A 17,671-nucleotide genomic window follows, 5' to 3' on the forward strand; every position below is an offset into this window, starting at 1 on the left:
GGAAAGGGAAGGAAAGCGCCGCTGCATCCACAGGGGCGCCCGGGACAGGAGAAGATCCAGTTCTGGCCTCTCCCTTCCCAAGCTCAACGCCCGAAGCTGCTGAAAGGCGAGGCTCCTGCTGAAGGATTGCACAGTTTGAAGAGGCTGGAACAGAAATGACCGGGAGAGACGGGGGAGACACAGCCTGGTACCCAGAAAAACTGTTCCTGCGGTTTCCCACCGACAACATGGGATCGTTTACAACAACGGGAGAGGTGGGCCTAGCAACAAGTACTCGGGGGAACTGGATGCCACCGAACAAGAGGGGCGCCATCACAGCGGCCTTGCACGCACACACCCATGCACGCACACACACACGTACACGCGCGCGCTCTCACACACACACACACCTCTCTGAGGCCAGTCGATTGTTCCCTGGCCTCCATCTTGGGGTGCGCCCAAACTCAGCAGTAGTTGTCCCTGAGGAGTTCCCAAGAGGGAGGTTCGGGTGGAGGTGGGGAAGGAGGCCGGGGGTGGGGGGGGGGCCCAGGGCGCCTCCCTGCCCTCCCCAGCTCCTGAGTTTCAAAGAAGGCCAGAAACTCAGCTTGTGAGGAGCATCCAACGCTATACAAGGGCGAGCTGCGGGCAGGAAGAGGACAGCGAGAGAGACAGGGACCTCGTCATTTTTTTTCCCCCGGAGGGGAAAAGAGATGGGGGGGGGGAGAAAAAAGGAGGGGGAACCCGTACAAGAGAGTTTACATCGTCGGATGCGAGGACGGCGGCGGGGCGGGGCGGGGGGTGGGGGCGAGAAGCAGGGGAGGGACTGAACATGGAAGCAGCATGTTCAGGGCCCGGTGTCCGGCTCGACACACCTGGGAGTTAAGTCCACTTGACTGGCCGTCGCCGCGGGGCCGCGCACAGTACAGAGTGTTTCTCGGTTTCGCACATTCACTAGGACTATTGCTATTGGTAACCGGCCCCGGGGCGGGGGCGCGCAGGGGGGGGCGGGGGGAGCGGGGAGGAGGGAGGCGGCTCCTCGCCGCTGCCTCGTTTTCAATTAGAAAATGAAACAAAAGGAAAAAACTTTTTTGGCTTTCAGTCCAAAAGGGCCTCCTCAAGGGCCTCCTCTCGGCCCCCCTCCCGCGAGGCGCCGAGGAGAGGACGGGGTCGCCGCCCGGGGCCAGGGATGGGGCTTTCCAGGCCCGCGCCTGGCCCGGGGCGGCGTCAGCAGGCGAGGACGAGGACGGCAGGTTATTTTGCTCATCGAGAGGCGGGGGCGGGAGACGCCACGGAGACACCCGCCTCCCCGGCCTCACAGACTGGCCTGTTTTCCCTGATAAAACTCCTCCCAGCGGCTCTCGAAGAAGCGGCGCATGATGTGCCCGGCCTTGCCCACCTCGGAGTCGTCTTCGTTGAAGGTCTGGCAGTTGTCGAAGACCAGGAGCGCGTCCGCCGCGAACTCCTCCGAGCTGGTGTACCTGGGGGGGGGGGGGGCAGCGCCGTGAGGGCGGGGTGGGGAGGGCAGGGGGGGCCGGCCAAGGAGCGGGGAGCCGCTGGCATCCACTTACCCTCCCCGGAGCAGCCGCTCCCGCATGGTGGAAAAATCCATAGGGTTTTTGATGATGCGCCGGTAGCCGCTCACCAAACGCGGGTTCACGGGCTCCAGAAAAGGCCAGGCCGCGTCGTGGGACTCCATCTCCATCAAGATGATCCTGTCGCGACACGACGGCGGGGGCTGCATCCCGGGAGCCAGAGACACGCGGCCCCCTTCCCGGAGCGCCCGCCGTCCCCCAAATTCACTCACTCGCAAAAGGTGAGATCACTGTGGTGGCTGCGCATGGAGAGCCGCCGGCGCTTGGAGGGGGACAGCCTCTCTTCTGAGTACCGGGGCACCGCGGGGCTCTCTCGGCCCCTGGACAGGACCCGGCGCCGGCGGCCGTCCCCCTGCGGGAAGCTCAGCGCGCAGCTGCTTCTCCGCTTCTGGCCGCGCTTTGGGCAACCCGGCTTCTGGGTGAACTCCCCCTCCGCCTGCTGGGAACCGGGAAGGGGCGACATCAGCCGGGGAGACCCTCCCGCCGCCGCCAGCTCCTCCTCGCGACTGAGGCTTCCACCCATAAGCCAGCAGGAGAAATGACTCATGAAACCCAACCAAGGCGGGGCAAAGAGAAGGCTGTCGCCCCGCTTTACGGGGGAGAGGCGCCGAGGAGCAGCAGAACCCAGGCCTCGCCGCTCTTTGCGAGGGGCCTGAGGGCCGAGCGGGGCCTCTGCAGCTCAGGCGGCTCGAGAGGCAGGACGAAACCCCTCGTCCCCGTCAGGGGTGGGGAGGAGCGCGCCTTACTTGGGCCAGACACACAGCACAGAACCAGTCTCCCTCGGGGACAGCCTCCATCTTGGGCCGATGGCAGTAGATGTGGCAGCCACGGTCACACCCGTCGCAGAGCAGAAGGAACTCGTCGTTGTCGCCCTTCCGGCAGACGAGACAGGTCTGGACCAAGGTTAGGAGGAGGCGACGTGAGTCCTTGAGCCTCTGCCTGCCGGCGACCACCACCCCCGCAGCCCCGGCTCCGGCTTCCCGAGCTCTGCAGCCTCTTACCACTTTGTTGACGGATTTCTCCCAGGCAATGGACCTCTCCAGCTGGCCCAGGCACAGGCACACCTGGGCTGCGCTCCTGCACCGCTCCAGCGTCTGGCGCCAGGCCCGAATTCGAGGGGTGATCTCATAGGATCTGGAGGGAAAAAGTGGTGACCTTCGGAAAAGGAGCAGGATCCATCCCAGAAGGGAGTGATCCCTTCTCCCAGAGACCAAGAATGGTGCTGGTGGCGAAGGGGCACTCACATCTCCGTCGCAGGGCACTGGGCACTCGCGGGCGTGCTGAGCAGGGCCTTCTCCAGCACCACCTCGTGAGCTGGCCAGAGAGGCTCCCGCAGGTACCGCCGCTCCACATTCTGCTCCAGGGCAGCCAGTCGGATCACGGCCAGGTCTAGAGGGTTGGTCGTTTGACGCTGGGGTGCCAGCCCATCCCTGCTTCTCCCTCTCCAGGGGATCTCCTCCTGGGAGTCAGGGAGATGCTCACAGTAGGACAAGTCTTCACGGGTGGAGTCTGGACTAGGACATGTCCAGCCCTGCAGGTGGGAGAGAGGAATAAAACGCACCGTAAAGGAAGTGAATGAAGCATAGAAATGTAGGTGACCCACTTAGGGTCACAGAAAGATTTTTCTAGCAGGATACCAGAAGTTACGCCCCTCCCCTCAGTAACTTCCCAAGGGCCAGCCCCAGTGTACCCGAATCTGCAGGTCAGACAGGATGACCCGCTGTTCTAGCTCCTCGACCCACTGAAGCACCGCCAGGTCTGTCTCGTATGTCTTCTCTCTGGAGGACCAGCTCAGAGCCTCTTCCTGAAGGGCAGGTGGCCGACTTGGCTCAAAGATGGGATCTGAGAAGACAGAAGAGAGAGGGGAAGGCCCTGCAGCCCAGAGCAGCAAGTGGACAGCGATCCCCAGCTCTTGCAGCTCAGGCTGGGTCAAGGGATGAACTGAGCTTACCAGTTGAAGGCCGCAGGCAAACTTCCTGTAGGAAATCCCTGTGCTTACTGAGGTGCTTGTGAAGTGCCTTCTCCCGAATGCCTCGGGGATGCAGGGCCTTGAGCACAGCCTCTAATGTCTCAGGATCTCGGATCCACCACCAACCTGAGCGCATCTCTGTAAACAGAATTTGTGTATCTGGGATAAGGCGTGGGAAGCAGCTGCAATCACAGGGCTCACACGTGATGCCATAGCTACCCCCTCCTGTACCCCCACTCTACCCCACAGTCCCTCACCAGGGGGCACGGGCTGGGCTGTCATCTGGGTGAGGTAACGCTGCTCCATCTGTTTGAAGAACTTGCTGGGGGGTCTTCCTCTTCGCTTTGGCTGTCCTGGCCCTGTGGAACTCGGTGTTGTTTCTCCAGACTCTCCTGCTCGCCTCTTAGGTGCCACCCCCGGCAAGGGAGAAGAAGAGAGAGGCACGGGAGTTCGGGGGTTGGCAGCGCTGGGTCTGTTCACCTGTGAATGAGACGAGACCCAGGGGGGTGAGGGTTGGTCACTGCAACGACCCACGGCCAGCCACTGAAGCCCGCGGCAAGATGAAATCAAGCGCAGGCCACGTACTGGCTTGGAAGAGGCAGGCAGGGGGGCGGAGGGCGTGGTCTGGTCTTCTGTGACCGCAGGGGGTGGTGTCGGGACAGCATTGCAGGGCGTCTGGGCTGAGAAGGTGAACCAGGGAGCTTGCAGATCAGGGCTGGATTCTGCCTCGTCAGGCTCCGGCTCCTCCGGCGGCTGTGACGGGACCATGTCCAGTTTTCCGGGGCTGCTGTCAGGGGTGAGCACTGAGCTACTCAGTAAGGAGCCATGGCTCTGCGTCTGGCTCAGCCAAGACAGGAAGGCTGACTGACTGAGGTCATGCTGGCTCTGACCCAGAGATAAAGGGGAGCCCTCCGGCTCCAGGAACCCATTATGGGGCTGAGGCTGCAGTTGGGGCTGAGCATGGGGCTGGGGCTGAGCCTGAAGGTGAGGGCCAGGCTGAGTCTCCAGCTGAGGCTGGGCCTGAGGCTCTTCTGAATCCTGGCCCCTGACGGGGGGGTTAAGGTGCCTAGATTGCAAAGACCCAGGTTTAGTTTTCCGAGGTCGGCCTCGGGCCCGGGCAGGAGAACTGGCCGAGGTGCTGGAACTAGCCGACTCCCTCTTCCGAGAGAAAGGGGCTGTGCTGGGTGTCGGGTGGGCTGCCGCTTTCACGTCAGGTTCTGGCTTTGTCACGGCCTCAGGAACTGTAAAGGGAAATGAAGAGCTTAAGACCTGCTGATCCATATGGGAAACAAGGGGGTACAGGCAAGATACGTACTTTTTCTCTTGGACGTAACCTCCCTCCCTTTTTTATTTTTTTTAAAAAGATTTATTTATTTATTTATACATGCACTGGGTACAGTCAGAAGCGCGGGAGGGTGAGAGAATTCACCAGAGCCAGAGCGGGGAGCAGAGCAGGCAGAAGGACCGAAGTACACTGCTGAGGGGAGCAGCGGGCGGCAGGAGAGGGCTGCGCGCCATGCGGGACCCTCCTCCGGTGGCCGGGGAGCAGCCGGGGATCGAACCAGCGCCACAGAGGCCGCGGGCAGCTTCGCAACCCAGCGCTCAACTGCTGCGCCACTGGGGAGGCCCCCCTTTTTATTTTTATTAAGATTTATTTTATTTATTTATGCAGACAAGTGCTGGGGCGTAGGCCAGAGGTATGGGGGTGAGAGGATTCACCAGAGACAGAGTGGGGAGCAGAACAGGCAGGCTGACTGAAATCCACTGCTGAGGGGAGCAGCGGGCGAGTCAGGAGAGGTCTGCTGCGCCATGTGGGTTGCTCCCTGGCTGGGGATCGAACTCGTGCTGCAGAGGCTGCGGACAGCTTCATGGTGCTGAGACTTAACCCCCTGCGCCACCAGGAAGGGCCACCCCCCCCCTTTTTTAGATTCCCCTGGAACAGCGAGCTGTATACTATGAACACAGTGTCTGGGAAACGCTGGTCTCCCACGGCAGCAGCGGCACCCCAGGCTAGTGTCTGTGAATAAGCAGAATCACTTTAAGTCTCCCAGCCGTCCCATGACGCGCACACACGACGACTTCCTCGGTCTCACACACACAATCATCGGAGCGCCAGAGCGGCCGGGCGGGCCTCTGCGCTCGGCCCCAGCGAGCTGCTCCCGTTCTCCTCACGCGAGGGAAGCCAGCACGGCCCGGGAGAGCACAGGGCATTTTTAAACTTGTTACAAAGGACGCGATCCTGGCGCCCACAATACACCTACCGAAGCTCCCCTCTGTTCCTTCCACGAAAACACCAGCCAGGCAGGGCAGCACCCAGTAGCGGCGTCTGTAGCGATCCTGACCCAAGGAGACAGCCCGCAGCATTTGGGATGAATGAAGCAGCTTTTTCCGAAAGAAAAGCTGGCGCTGGGTGAGCAAGAGAAGCAAATTAACCTAAAGGGATGGCGGCGGCGCCCTCCGGTGGGCGGGAGGACAGCCGCTCTCGGCCGCCCGCCCTCCGGGTCCAGCCCAAAGGTTCTGGCCCGCGCCCCGCCGCCGGCTCCCAGGAGGCCAGCAGTACCTTGCTAAGTTTTTCTATTTGGCGCTCGAGCTCAGGGATGCTGGAGGCGGCGGCATCCACCTAGGCAAGTGCACACGGAGGAAAAGGGCACGATCAAACCCGGGAGAAGACCGGCGTCCGCTCCCGCGTCCCTTGGCCGGGGCCCGGTACCTCTCCGTCCCTGCGGCCCCTGCGGCCGGCGGCGGCGGCGGCCTCCTCCTCCTCCTCCTCCTCCTCCACGCCGCTGGTCTCCTCCATGATGCGAGAGCTGCGCCTCCGCCCCAGGCCTTCCTCTGGCCCTTGTAGCTCTACCTCAGGCCTCCCAGTTCGCTTCGCCAAGACAGTTTTCAGTCTTGAAACAGACAAGAGACGAGGGAATCGACGGTGAGGAACGTGACACTGGCACGAAAGGAAGACCTGGGATCCCCGCCGTCCTGAGCCCGGGGGAAGAGCCCCGCCCCAGGGGAAGTGAAGGCACGGAGCTTCGGGCAGCAGCAGTGGCCGTTTGACCCCCTCTCCGTCCCTCTGCCCTGCGCAGGCGCTGCCCCTACCTCCGGAGCCGGCCTTCAACAATCCACTTGTTTTTCCGGTAGCTGGACATGCTCTCCAGAGTCTTGTCGATCTCACTGCAGGAGAACAGGGAACGGGACTTTGAGGTGTAAGTGACACGCACACAAAAGGGAGGTTCAAGGATGAAAGGGCTGCAGCTGAACCGAGTTTCAGCCTAGAGCTGAAGCAACGGCAGAGGAAGGCTTAGGGTCTTCCCTTGGGAAGGCGGTGAGACTCAGCCCCCAGCCATGCCGGCGTCTCCAGAGTCTAGCAGAGGACACGTTACTGGCCTTCTGGACAGCTACCCCCTCCCCTCATCCGCTGGGAGCAAGGCAGAAAACCACCACTCCCACCCCAGCTCCTCACTTGATGATGAGGGTGGAGCTGTTGAGCTCATGGACCAGGAAGGCCAGGACAGCAGCCTTCTGCTGGGGTGGCTGGGCCTGAAAGGGCTGTGTGCGCAGGCGGTCACACAGGGCGGGCTCCACTCCGTATGCCATGAGGAAGCAACGCAGGATCTCAGACACGTTGTCTCTCGTCAGTGGGATCTCCGACACCTTCTCCCCCAAGATCTTTAAGGACTGTTTGGAGGAGAGCATAATGGAGTCAGGGGACTAAGGGACAAGAAGTTGGGCGAACCCAGAAGAGGAAAACACAGTGGGACGGCACTATGGGGCGAAGACAGGAAAAGAAAAGAATGGAAGTTGCTAGGACAAGAGAAAGGAAGGTGAAAAAAAAAGAACACAACATGAAGAGGCAAGTCAAGAAAAAGAAACAGAAGGGGAAAAAAACCAACCACCCTACGAAACAATCTCCCGCCACCGGCCCTGACCACTTTCCAGGGCTTTGGGTATTGCACGTGAGGAGACAGCACAGCTGAGACAGAAGCGTGAGGTGCCAGGCTTTGCCCGCCTGCCCGGGAGGGAGCTCACCTGGCAGTAGGAGGGCAGGCCCGGGTCATAGAGCGCAGCCTTCAGCAGCCGCACCAGCAGATCTTGCACTTCGCCCAAGCTATCGCCTTGACACAGGAGTCCCTCCTGCAGGACCCCCAGGCTAGGCACGTCTTTGGCAGGGTCAAAGCCCAGCACCTTGCCGAAGCTGTGCAGGAACTCGACGATGGTCAGGCAGTCTGAGAAGGTCCCACTGGGAAGGATCAGACCTGGGATGTGTGGGAACTCAGGCAGGGGCTGCAGAAACAAAGCGCGAGGGGTTCTGTCAGCAGACGAGATAGCCAGGCGGGTCCTCCTTCAGGAGAAAGGTCTTTGCAAGTGGCCCCGAAGGACCCAGGACCTGTCACTCCCCCCTCGCTACCTGGTGGTCAGTCAGACACATGTCCTCCGTGGGCTTCTTCATCTCTTCCAAGATCATCTGCTGCCGCTGCCGCTCCTCTAAGCGCCTCTGCGCGGCCAGAGTTTTGTCTTTACAGGCTGTCTTCGCTTTGGCCGCCTCCTCCTTTTCCTTCACTCTCACCTTCTCTTTCTTCTCCTTCTTCACCTTGTCCTTCGATTTTTCCGGCTTTGTCTTCACCTTCTCCTTCTCAGCCTGCCCACACCAAGGGAGAGGAACCAAGAGCATCATGAGGATTCCAGTCACCATCGTTCCCGGTCCGGTCCGCATCCTCCCAACCTCAGGGCCCAGAAACACGACTCTAAAGACAGACCGACGCACACAGCTGGCAAAAGCAGTTTGGAGACCTCGAAGTCACACCTGCGCGTACATGCACCTACCTTGGATTTCTTCTTTGCTTCTTTCTGCTTTAAGCTCTTGTTTTCTTGTTTCCGCTTGTTTCTGGCCTGTAAACCATAAGGGAAGTCATTTCTCCTCAAACTCTGAAAGCATCTCTGCCTGGGCTAGGATTCAAACACAGACAAGGGCGCTGGGGAGGAGAGGCGAGAGACGGAGTGAGGGGTTGGCAACGGATCCACTCTCATCCTGGAGATGCCCCCAGTATTTTTTTTTTTCCTCCAAATCAAACCCCCAAAATTTCCAAGCGCGCCCGAAGGCGTGCGCCACGCCGGGACAAGCAGGCGCGGGGAGGAAGGACGGAGCAGGTTATCGGCCAAGTTAACCCGCGCGGTCATCGCTGCCGCCTCTCACCTGCCCCTGGAGAGCAGTCGGACACTCTCCCCGCTGTGCCTTCTGCTTCATCTTCTTCTTGATTTTACTCATCTTTGCTTTATCCTCCTCATTCAGTGTTTCTGTAAGGGCAGAAAGGAAAAGGAAGGGAAGGAGGCAGGTCAACGCCCGGCCTCAGAGCGGCGCGGCTGTCGCAAAGCCAAGGTCTCCCCGAGCAGCTCCGGAAGCATCTGAAGTTTTTCTTAAGTGAAGATAATACAGCGCCGGGGTGGGAGGTATAGGGAGGAACTCCTACCGGGGCAGCAAGAGGAACTCGGGTCGTCTGTCCTGCCTAGAATCATCCTGGAACAGACCCGGCTGCTGCAGAAGGGGCCTCAGAGGCCACCATGGCAAAGCAGCCCCGTGGCCCGCCTCTCCCCCAGGGCACCTGCCGAGAGCACAAGCTACAGACGGGTCCAACGCTGCCCCTGCTCCTGCGCAGCCACTACATGTCTCGCTGCGCGGAAAGACTGACATGTTTCCCCTGGGGAAAAACTAAGCGTGATTTTGCAAACAACAGTGTTTTACATTTGCTGTTTCTGATGATGACGGCACGATTCCGTTCTGGCCCGGGACGGGACCACCACGTCTCTGTGTGTCTCTCTGTGAGAGACGGAGAGTAGCTGCAGATGAGCCACTGGAGGCTTCTACGAATAGGCTAAGGTCTGACTCGCTCCAGGTCTGACAGTCAGAAAGTGGCAGAGCTGCAGCTCTGAGTATGAGTGAGAAGACGCCCAATTTTTTCCAAGTCTTTATGCTGTATCGGGGTAAGCGCAACATGTACAGGAAGAAACTGGCCAGCTCCTGCTTATCCCACTAGAACAGTGACCGTTATCTCCTGGCTTCAGATGTGAACGCTGGACCTCTGTGGTGATGGTAACGCGTGCACAACCAAAACCAGCAAGATAAGGAACAGAGAGACGGTGGGACGAAGACGAAGACACGGCCCTCACCTCTGGGCTACACGATTACATTTGGGGACAGCCCAGGGCTCCACTAGCAAGAGCAACTCAAGGAGGAAAGCGGCGGTTTAAGAAGTGCCAAGAAGCAAGCACCGGGACCCTGATGCTGCCACCCAGGAAGGAGAAGGGGATTCAGATTCCTTCTGGCCACATCGTGTCAGCTGTGCTCCGGGTTCCCCAAATATAATTAAGACACTAAGCAGAGTCCCAAAGAAACACCACTGTACCTTGGGCCTCCAGTTTCTTTAGGAGGCGATTTTCTGTCTTATTCATTTCAGTGATTTTGACCTTGGGGGGCCGACCGCGGCCCCGTTTCACTTTGGGGACTTCCTTGGTCTTAGCCTTCTCTGTGTTTCGAGGTCGGCCTCGTTTCCCGGTGATTGCCTGAATCCTGGACGGGATCTCCTCTGCGGAGAGCTGGACCCACTGCAAGCCCTAGGGCAAGGAGGAAGACTTCAGTACAGCAAGGAGTCAGTGCAAGCAGCAGGCCCTCTGAACTACTCTACACCCCAAACTTTCAAACCCCACAGGAGGAAGCTGCAGCTTATCCACAAACCCTTTCTCAGGAACAAAAACATTTAACCCTTGGGGCTGCACCTCTGGTGTATCTCTCTCTTCAAAGAAATCTCCAACAGGCATACGCGGGCTGAAGCTGAAGTGCTCCCGGCGGACACTGTGCACCACGTTGCGGCTCAGGTACTAAGAGGAAGAGGCAAAGCGGCATTAATGCCATCGGTCCTACCATGCTGCTGACCACCAACAGCACAAGCAGCACCGGCCCTAGACCAGAACAACGCCAGCGTGTGATCACTGGACCCAAGAAAGGAGACTACAAGTCCCTAAAACAAGTCCATGAAAGCTGCATTTACCTTGATCACTTCTGGGAACTGTTTCATTCTCTTCCCACAGGGGCCATAATACCAGGTCTCCCCCTGCCAGCGGTGGCTGCCCTTCTTGATGCGCACCTCTCTCCGCCACCTGCCAGAGAAGCACATGGGCCCTGCCGCCAGGTCACACCCCTACCCACTCTCAAGCCGGCCAGGAGCCATGCCCAGTAAGCAAACGAATTTCCCCAGGACTCTCCCACTAGAACTGCATGCAGATGCAAATTCTGCATGAGATGCATGCCTGGCCAGAAAACAGGCCTGAGATTCACACACCCAATGGGCCCGGGAGTTGGACCCATCACTTTAAGTCAGTGAGACAGCAGTCAGAAATCCCTTCTCTAATGCCAGTCGGGACAACTGCTGCATTTCCAGTGAGGAGGACAGGCAGGAGAGGGCAGGGGGAGGCAAACAGAAGAGTAAATTTGCTGCTGCCTCCATGAAAGGACTTAGTAGGTCAGGTTTTAGTAACTGTTCTGAGCATTACTCTAAGACTAAGTCCTATGTTTCTTTCTCTCAAAACTTTAAGCAGAACTCAGAGTAGCCTACAGGGGCGGGGAAAATCAGCAACGCAGTCATTCCCGTAAGGCCCTTGGTGTCAGCTGTCTAGTTCCTTCCAGTCATGTACTGTTACTGTCCTTGCCTCTTCAAAGAAAATTGTTTAAAAACAAACAAAAAACCAACAATTCACTGGGACTAAGCCATGCCCCTCTTCACGGCTATGCATTGCAGGACACATTTCTGATCACACAGGACAAGCCAGCTGTTCTGGATCCGGGCCCTAGGATCACCAGCTGGGTTTGAAGAGGTGATAGCTACAGCCCCTTGAGCAGGACGAGGGGGTCACAGACGAGGACAGAGTTGGTGAGGAGAGGCAGACCCTGAGAGGCAGGCAGGCCTGGAAATCCCATCTGAGAAGCGCAACTGTCCTCGAACCTGTTCTGCCTAGCCTGTTCTTCCCCATTTCAGATTGAGGGGTTCCCCTCCGACACTCCTGAAACTTGTGCAGGTCAACGCATGTAACAAACCAAAGCATTTACCCATGTTGGAGAGGAAGACGAACTTCTTCTGGGGTAGCAATACGTCTCCTCAGGACATCACCTTGGATGAATGAAGACAGGGGACACCAAGTTAAATGTTCAAGCCAAACATTGAGCAATAGGCAGGCCAACAGGGTAGGGAAGGGCTAAGTGCCACAGAGAAAGAAACTCCCTGGAATGGGGCACTCACCACCACCAGAAGCAAGGACTCCTGCTCCAGGGATCTCTTCGAGGCCAGCAGTGGTTTCAGGAAAGGGGCTGCCATCCTTTTTTGCTGCGGAGACTGCTGGGAAGACAGCTGCTGGGGAACCTGCAGGGGTTGCTTTGGGGGAGGTCACCGGGGAGGCCGTCAAGGAGACTTCTGCGGAGACTGGCAAGAGGGCTGCTGAGGAATTTGGAGAGACCGCTGGAAAGGCTGCTGGGGAGACAGCTACAGAGATGTCCGGGGAGGCTGCTGGAGAAACTGCTGGGGAAACTTCTGGAGAGATTTCTGGGGAGGCTGCTGGAGAGACTGCCGGGGAGGCTGCTGGAGAGACTGCTGGGGAGGCCGCAGGATGTAGCTGAATAGATGACTGGGCAGGGGCTGGCTGGGTCAGAGGTGGTGGGAAGTCGGAAGTCTGAGTCTCCATTTCCTGTTCTTCATCACTACCGTTATTCAGGTCAAAGCTGTTATCTAGAATCCAAAGGGACAGGATGGGGAAAGGAAATATTGTGTCATATAGAACAAGAGGATCTATTCAGTTAAACCTGGACTAAGTGAAGCAGAGTCACAAGGACTTTTCCCTAGGGTTGGAGAAAGAGAAGTGGCCTCTGGCTGTCCTCCCTGACCATTCTGAAGGCTGAAGGGCAGAGCCGCTGCTGTCATTGTTGTGAAGAAGTACCTTTTACCTGGAGTCAGTCAAGCCTCTGGCTTCCTTTTTCCTGCAAACTCCAAATGTCACAAGTTCTTCTGGACACAGGGAAGAAGCCAGAGTGTAACAGCCCAGGCATTTCTTACTCCCACCGTCCCACAGCCCCTCGGCTCCCAGCAAGGTGCTCGCACAGATTTCCCGCCCTAAGACCCTAAATATGGAACCTGTTCTCGCACCCTTCCCCAGGCCAAGGACTTTCTTTGTTCTAACTTTCCTGACTTACCTTGCAGGACAGTGTCCCCAAGGACAGGTGGAGAGGTGGGGCTGGCAAAGATAGAGGCTGACGTTTGACTGTCATCTGCCAGGAGACTAAAGGCGGTGGTGTTATTGAGGGAAGGGCAATCGAGGGCAGAGATCACAGGGCTGTCCTCAAGAGGCAGCTTGTCCTCTGCACCCATCAGCTCCGCGTCGTCTATACCGTAGAGCCCTCCACTCACTGGCTCTTTAAAGGGTGGAAAAATCAAAAAGCAAAATTTAAGAAACACTCTCTGAACACATCCACTCTATTTCCCATAGCATAAAGGTGCTTTCTAATCTAAACTTTCTAAACTTTCCCGCCCTCTCCCTGAAACAGCAGTCACCAGGCTACAGGCACTGAAGAAGCTTCAAGTGGAAAGGATGGGAAAGGCACTGGCTCTTTAACCACCCACAGGCCAATACAAAATTCTAGCATCTATCATAAAATAGGCCTTTCGGGCCTCCACGGTGGGGCAACCAGTTAAGGCACAACCACTTAAGACGCAACCTATGAAGCTATCCGCAGCCTCTGCAGCACGACTTTGATCTCCAATCGGCCAGGGAGCAACCCATCTGGTGCAGCAGATCTCTCCTGTCTGGCCTGCTGCTCCCCTCAACAGTGTGCTTCGGTCAATCTGCCCATTCTGCTTCCCACTCTGTCTCTGGTGAATCCTCTCACCCCCGCACCCCCACCTCTGACCTGTACCCCAGCTCTTGTATGCATAAATAAATAAATCTTCAAAAGAAATAAAATAAAATAGGCCTTTCTTGTTATTTCAGTGGGGTAAAAGGTAATTGTTCACTGGCAAATGTTTTCTTTCGAAGTTAGTGAGAATCCAAATAGCCCAAGTGTGTGGTAATAAGTCCTATTCAGTGAATAATTACAGCCCAAGGCTCTTGGCCAAGAGGAACACTAGGAGAGAATCGGGAAATGAACCAATTCAGCTCAGAGTGCAGTGGGCCCCCGTCAGGCCAGTGGCATGAAACTGTGGCCTGCCACAGCATTTTCTGAAGACCCCCAGGCCCCACATTCCCAAATACTTTCCCTGGTTTACTATCACTAGGTGGTAGACGCTGGCTAGCTTCTGCAAGGACAGGCTGAAAGAAGTCAGTCTCCAAGCCCACCTGGCGCCAGAGTATTGAAGGGCTCCAGCGACACTTCGCTGAGGATTGGTGTGTCTTCCAGCTGGTCAGGGAGATGTGAAGGGTCATCTAAGCAGCTCACGGTGGGGTCAGGGACCAGGACTGAGACTTCTTGGTGCAATGATTCCACGGAAGGGACAGAACCATTGTAGCCACACATCTTCAGTTCTAGGAAACCCCAGGAGAGGGTGGAAAGCAAAATCAGTGTCCTCAACTGGTTCACTTAGCTACAACAGGCAGTCAGTCTTTGCTAGAGAGATGTTCATTCAACATTTAGGGGCGCCAGTTCTGTGTTGGGGACCGATCATACCAAGATACTCTGAGCGAGCAGAGGTGTGCCGGTAAAATCCTACAGCAGGAAAAGAAAGGGGATAGAAGACTAGAGTCTGAGACAAGAACTCAACACGTTCTCAGGTATTTCATCCATCCAATGGGAGGAGGTGTGAAACAGAGAAAAATGTGGTGGCTTTACAGGGCAGTCACCCCTATACGTAGAATCAATAGCAAACTAATTTTTATTTTGAGGGAAAAGATGAGCGGGACTGTCATGTGTACCAATGTGCTACGTACTAACAACACCAGAGAGGAAACTGTTAGTAGACAAGCAATGCTATGCTCTCCCTTCTTCCTTCATGCACCCATCACCACTAGGCCTCAACCCAATTTAGCCACCAGTCTGGCCCTGCCAAAGTCAAACTGGCCTCAGTGCTCCCTGCTAATAATGCCCCAACTCCTTCCTGTATTTTGGAAAAAGCCCTTTTTGATGCAGGGTGTCTGGGGCAGTTTCAGGCTCGCCCACCTGCCCTCTCCAGGCCAGCAGCTCTGCATGAGCTTGAAATAATTTGCACTCCCACTCGGAGCTGGTGTTGCTGCCACAAAAACACCAGCCACTTGGCTCTGCTAATCACCAACATGCAAATCAGTCTCGACTGCAGAGAGCTGGAAAGACAAGTTTTCCTCACCTCAAAACGCCACTGCCCCCACAGCCCCTTTAACCCTCTCCCAACCCAGCTCATGAACCCAGTTATACCTGGCTGCTCTTCTTCCAGCTCCAGGCTGCCTACCAAGCCAGTGCCATTCTCTGCCACAACTGAAGTCAGCTCCTTTTCTGATGCCTCATCTGGATGGATACCACTGCCTACCCCCTGGGAGGGTGCAAAGGTCTGGATGCTGGATCCCAACATAGGAGAAGTCTGTGGAGAGGTGAAAAAACTAGGGGGTCCATTGGGCATCACCTCAAAATTCTGGTCAGGAAAGGAATCATATAGTTCCTGTGAGTCGAAGTTAAGCCCCATGGGACTCTGGGTACCGTTGGCCCAGAACTCTTGGCTCCCAGCCCGAAGGTTAGTGTTGTGGCTTGGGGATGAAGCTTGTCGGCTGCCCCCAAGGATGCCGTTGAGTGGGTACTGTCCCCCTGAAAACTGGGAGAGAAGGGGTGGGTCCTTGAGGTTGCTGCCAGGATTGGCAGATGGGTACTGTGAGTAGTTCCAGAGACAGTCGTAGGCCACGCTGGGGTGATGGAGGTGTGAGGTGCTGGAGGAGTGGGGAGCAGAATTCAAAATCCCTGAAGTAGTAGTGTGAGATACAGTAGATAAGCCGTTAACATTCACATCCCCATTCAAACCTGGCAGAGAAGGAGGGAGAAGGGTCAGTTACAGACGTGTATGCAAGTCATTCCACCAACTCCACCGAAGGACCAGCACTGACTAGAAAAAGGGAAGGTGAAGGGGAGGGGATTCCCCCTCTGCTCTATTTATAGCTTTTCAGTCTCCAGGGAACACCAGACCCAGAGGCTTAGCAACTACTGCTAAGGCGGCTGTGCAGGGGCCGGGGAGCTCTCCTGGACTGCAAGAGCGGCCAGCCTCTGGCTGCGGCTGCTGCGGGGCTTCTAATATTTTTACTGCAGTTGCTTGCAGACTCCCTGCAGTGACTTGCTTTTCTTTCCCACCCTCGCTCCCTAGAGGAATTCTTCCTTCCCCTAGAGGAATTCTTCCTTCAGAGCAGCGTGATTGAATTCTCCGACCCACCCCCCACCCCCAACCCTTCCTTCCCTAGTGCCTGTCTGGCCCCACGGTGGCACCGGAACCAGAAGGGACAGCTCCCACCTCACTGGCACATGCAGATCCAGCACTTTGTGTTGGGCTAAGAATAGACTTTGCAGTCACCACAGCGTAAGATCCCAGCTCAGAAGGCTGGACTCGGCCCCTCCTCCTAGGCGCTGGAGGGAAACCTCTGCATAACCAGTGCTGCGGACTGTAGTTCTCAACCCAGTGGCAACCTCTGGACTGGAGGACAGGCAAATAGAAAGATCCTAAGGATACTAAGAAAGCTGGGGGGTAGGGGGAGCATCCTCCAGGACATAAGGAGCTTCTATCTGCAAGTCCCTTCTGGAAGATAGCAGTGCGGCAGTGTTTTTCTGCTGCCAAAGAAGTAGGAAAGCATCTGGACTTCTTTCTACTTCCAAGCATCAAGTACCTGAAACCCAGGCAAGAGAGGTACTTGGCAAAGTCACGTTACAGAGCAACTGAGAAGCCAAATCCAGAAAGGACCCAACCCTGGCAGCAATGCCTCTGCCTGGAATTACAGATACTTCCGGGGAACCGAGCAAGCACTGCCACTCTCCCGGTCCCTATCTTCTGTCTTCAAGGACATGAGGCGGCACAGGCACTTCAAACATGTGCCCTCTTCTCCGCTGCACAAACTAACATCCCAACCCTCACCCAGTTCTAGTCCCAGTTCCAAACCCTTAAAAAACTACTTTTCAGAGGAACAGCCTGTTATCGCTCTCACGGGCACAACCTGGTTATTGGAGGTGGCAGCCGCCCGCGACTCTCTCTGGCAGTAGCCAGGAACAGGGCTGAGAGAAGAGCAGGCCAAGACGAAAAAGCCATGATGTTTTCCTAACACCTTCCTGCCTTAAATCAAGACTAAAGTCTTATTTCATCGACCTCTAAAACGTGTTCTTCACAGCTTCTCTCCGGCAGCTGGACTACTTAGTGCTTTCTCCCTCCCCGCCTGGCGCAGAGAGACAGTTGTTGTGAGACAGCAGCCCAGAGGGAGCCAAATTTTGTCCCATCTTGTCCTGTGCTAAAGGAACGGTGCCCAGTCCCTCCCCAGGCCGTGCGGCCCTCACACTCACTTTTCCCTTGCTGGGGGAAGTTCATGGGAGACCCGTTAGTGTAGAGGCCCTCCCCTGAGGAGGGAGAGGGTTTCAGTCCTGAGGCAGCAGGTGCAGGGGGAAGGCCAGTAAAGTTAAAATGGTCGTTTGCCTCCATTTCTGTAGGAGGGGAGAGAGAGGGGGGAAAAAATACTGGCGGTTAAATGCAGTTATATTACCTGGAACCTTCTACCATGGGAATGCCCCCCTCCCCTCCACCTATTTACTTACCCTTTTTCTACCTAAGTAGAGGGAAGGGTAGAGGTTGAAAAGAGAAGAGGAACGCCTAACCTAGGCAACAACTAAACGAAACCCTTTAAAGACTGCCGGGTAACAAGAGAGTGAAAAGAGTTAGTGAGAAAAACCAAAACACAAGCCTGGAAGAGTCTTCTCCCAGTGCTGGCCCCATCATCCTAACTCCCAGCCCAGGACCCTCCTCTGACAGCCAGATGCCCATAAAGATGCCCTTTATCGTGACAATGAACATTCTCCATCCTTTTGTTTTTTTATCCTCAAGGCCAGGCCAGAGTCCACTGCCAAGGTCCACAGGAGGGTCTCAAAGCCATCTTTTCTGACAGGCAACCAAGGAGATCA

At 56.6% G+C, this 17,671-nt stretch overlaps 1 protein-coding gene across 3 annotated transcripts; it reads right to left on the bottom strand.

The window, feature by feature from the left end:
- Positions 1 to 1,291: 1,291 nt before the first annotated feature.
- BAZ2A (bromodomain adjacent to zinc finger domain 2A) lies at positions 1,292 to 17,319 on the bottom strand (the record flags this gene model as incomplete). 3 transcript variants are annotated; one of them, XM_084255405.1, is made up of 29 exons in its annotated part: positions 17,060 to 17,319; positions 15,156 to 15,544; positions 14,951 to 15,065; positions 13,903 to 14,088; positions 12,764 to 12,982; positions 11,820 to 12,302; positions 11,630 to 11,690; positions 10,575 to 10,683; positions 10,303 to 10,404; positions 9,933 to 10,140; positions 8,726 to 8,826; positions 8,356 to 8,421; positions 7,940 to 8,170; positions 7,561 to 7,815; positions 6,995 to 7,209; positions 6,631 to 6,705; positions 6,251 to 6,431; positions 6,101 to 6,160; positions 5,802 to 5,946; positions 4,126 to 4,781; positions 3,798 to 4,020; positions 3,523 to 3,678; positions 3,262 to 3,413; positions 2,816 to 3,102; positions 2,573 to 2,705; positions 2,318 to 2,464; positions 1,784 to 2,010; positions 1,548 to 1,691; positions 1,292 to 1,457 (listed from the first exon to the last, which is right to left on the bottom strand). In XM_084255405.1, the coding sequence occupies exons 1-29, from the start codon at positions 17,193 to 17,195 to the stop codon at positions 1,292 to 1,294; spliced, it is 5,628 nt and encodes a 1,875-aa protein (XP_084111531.1). In that variant the 5' UTR covers positions 17,196 to 17,319. The 3 variants fall into 3 exon arrangements, with proteins under 3 accessions (XP_084111531.1, XP_084111530.1, XP_084111529.1); XM_084255404.1 differs by having other exon boundaries at positions 11,823 to 12,302; positions 14,951 to 15,544; XM_084255403.1 differs by having other exon boundaries at positions 14,951 to 15,544.
- Between the last annotated feature and the right edge of the window lie 352 nt (positions 17,320 to 17,671).

This window comes from Talpa europaea, assembly GCF_964194135.1.
Source record: "Talpa europaea genome assembly, chromosome: 15".
Classification (NCBI taxonomy): Eukaryota; Metazoa; Chordata; class Mammalia; order Eulipotyphla; family Talpidae; genus Talpa; species Talpa europaea.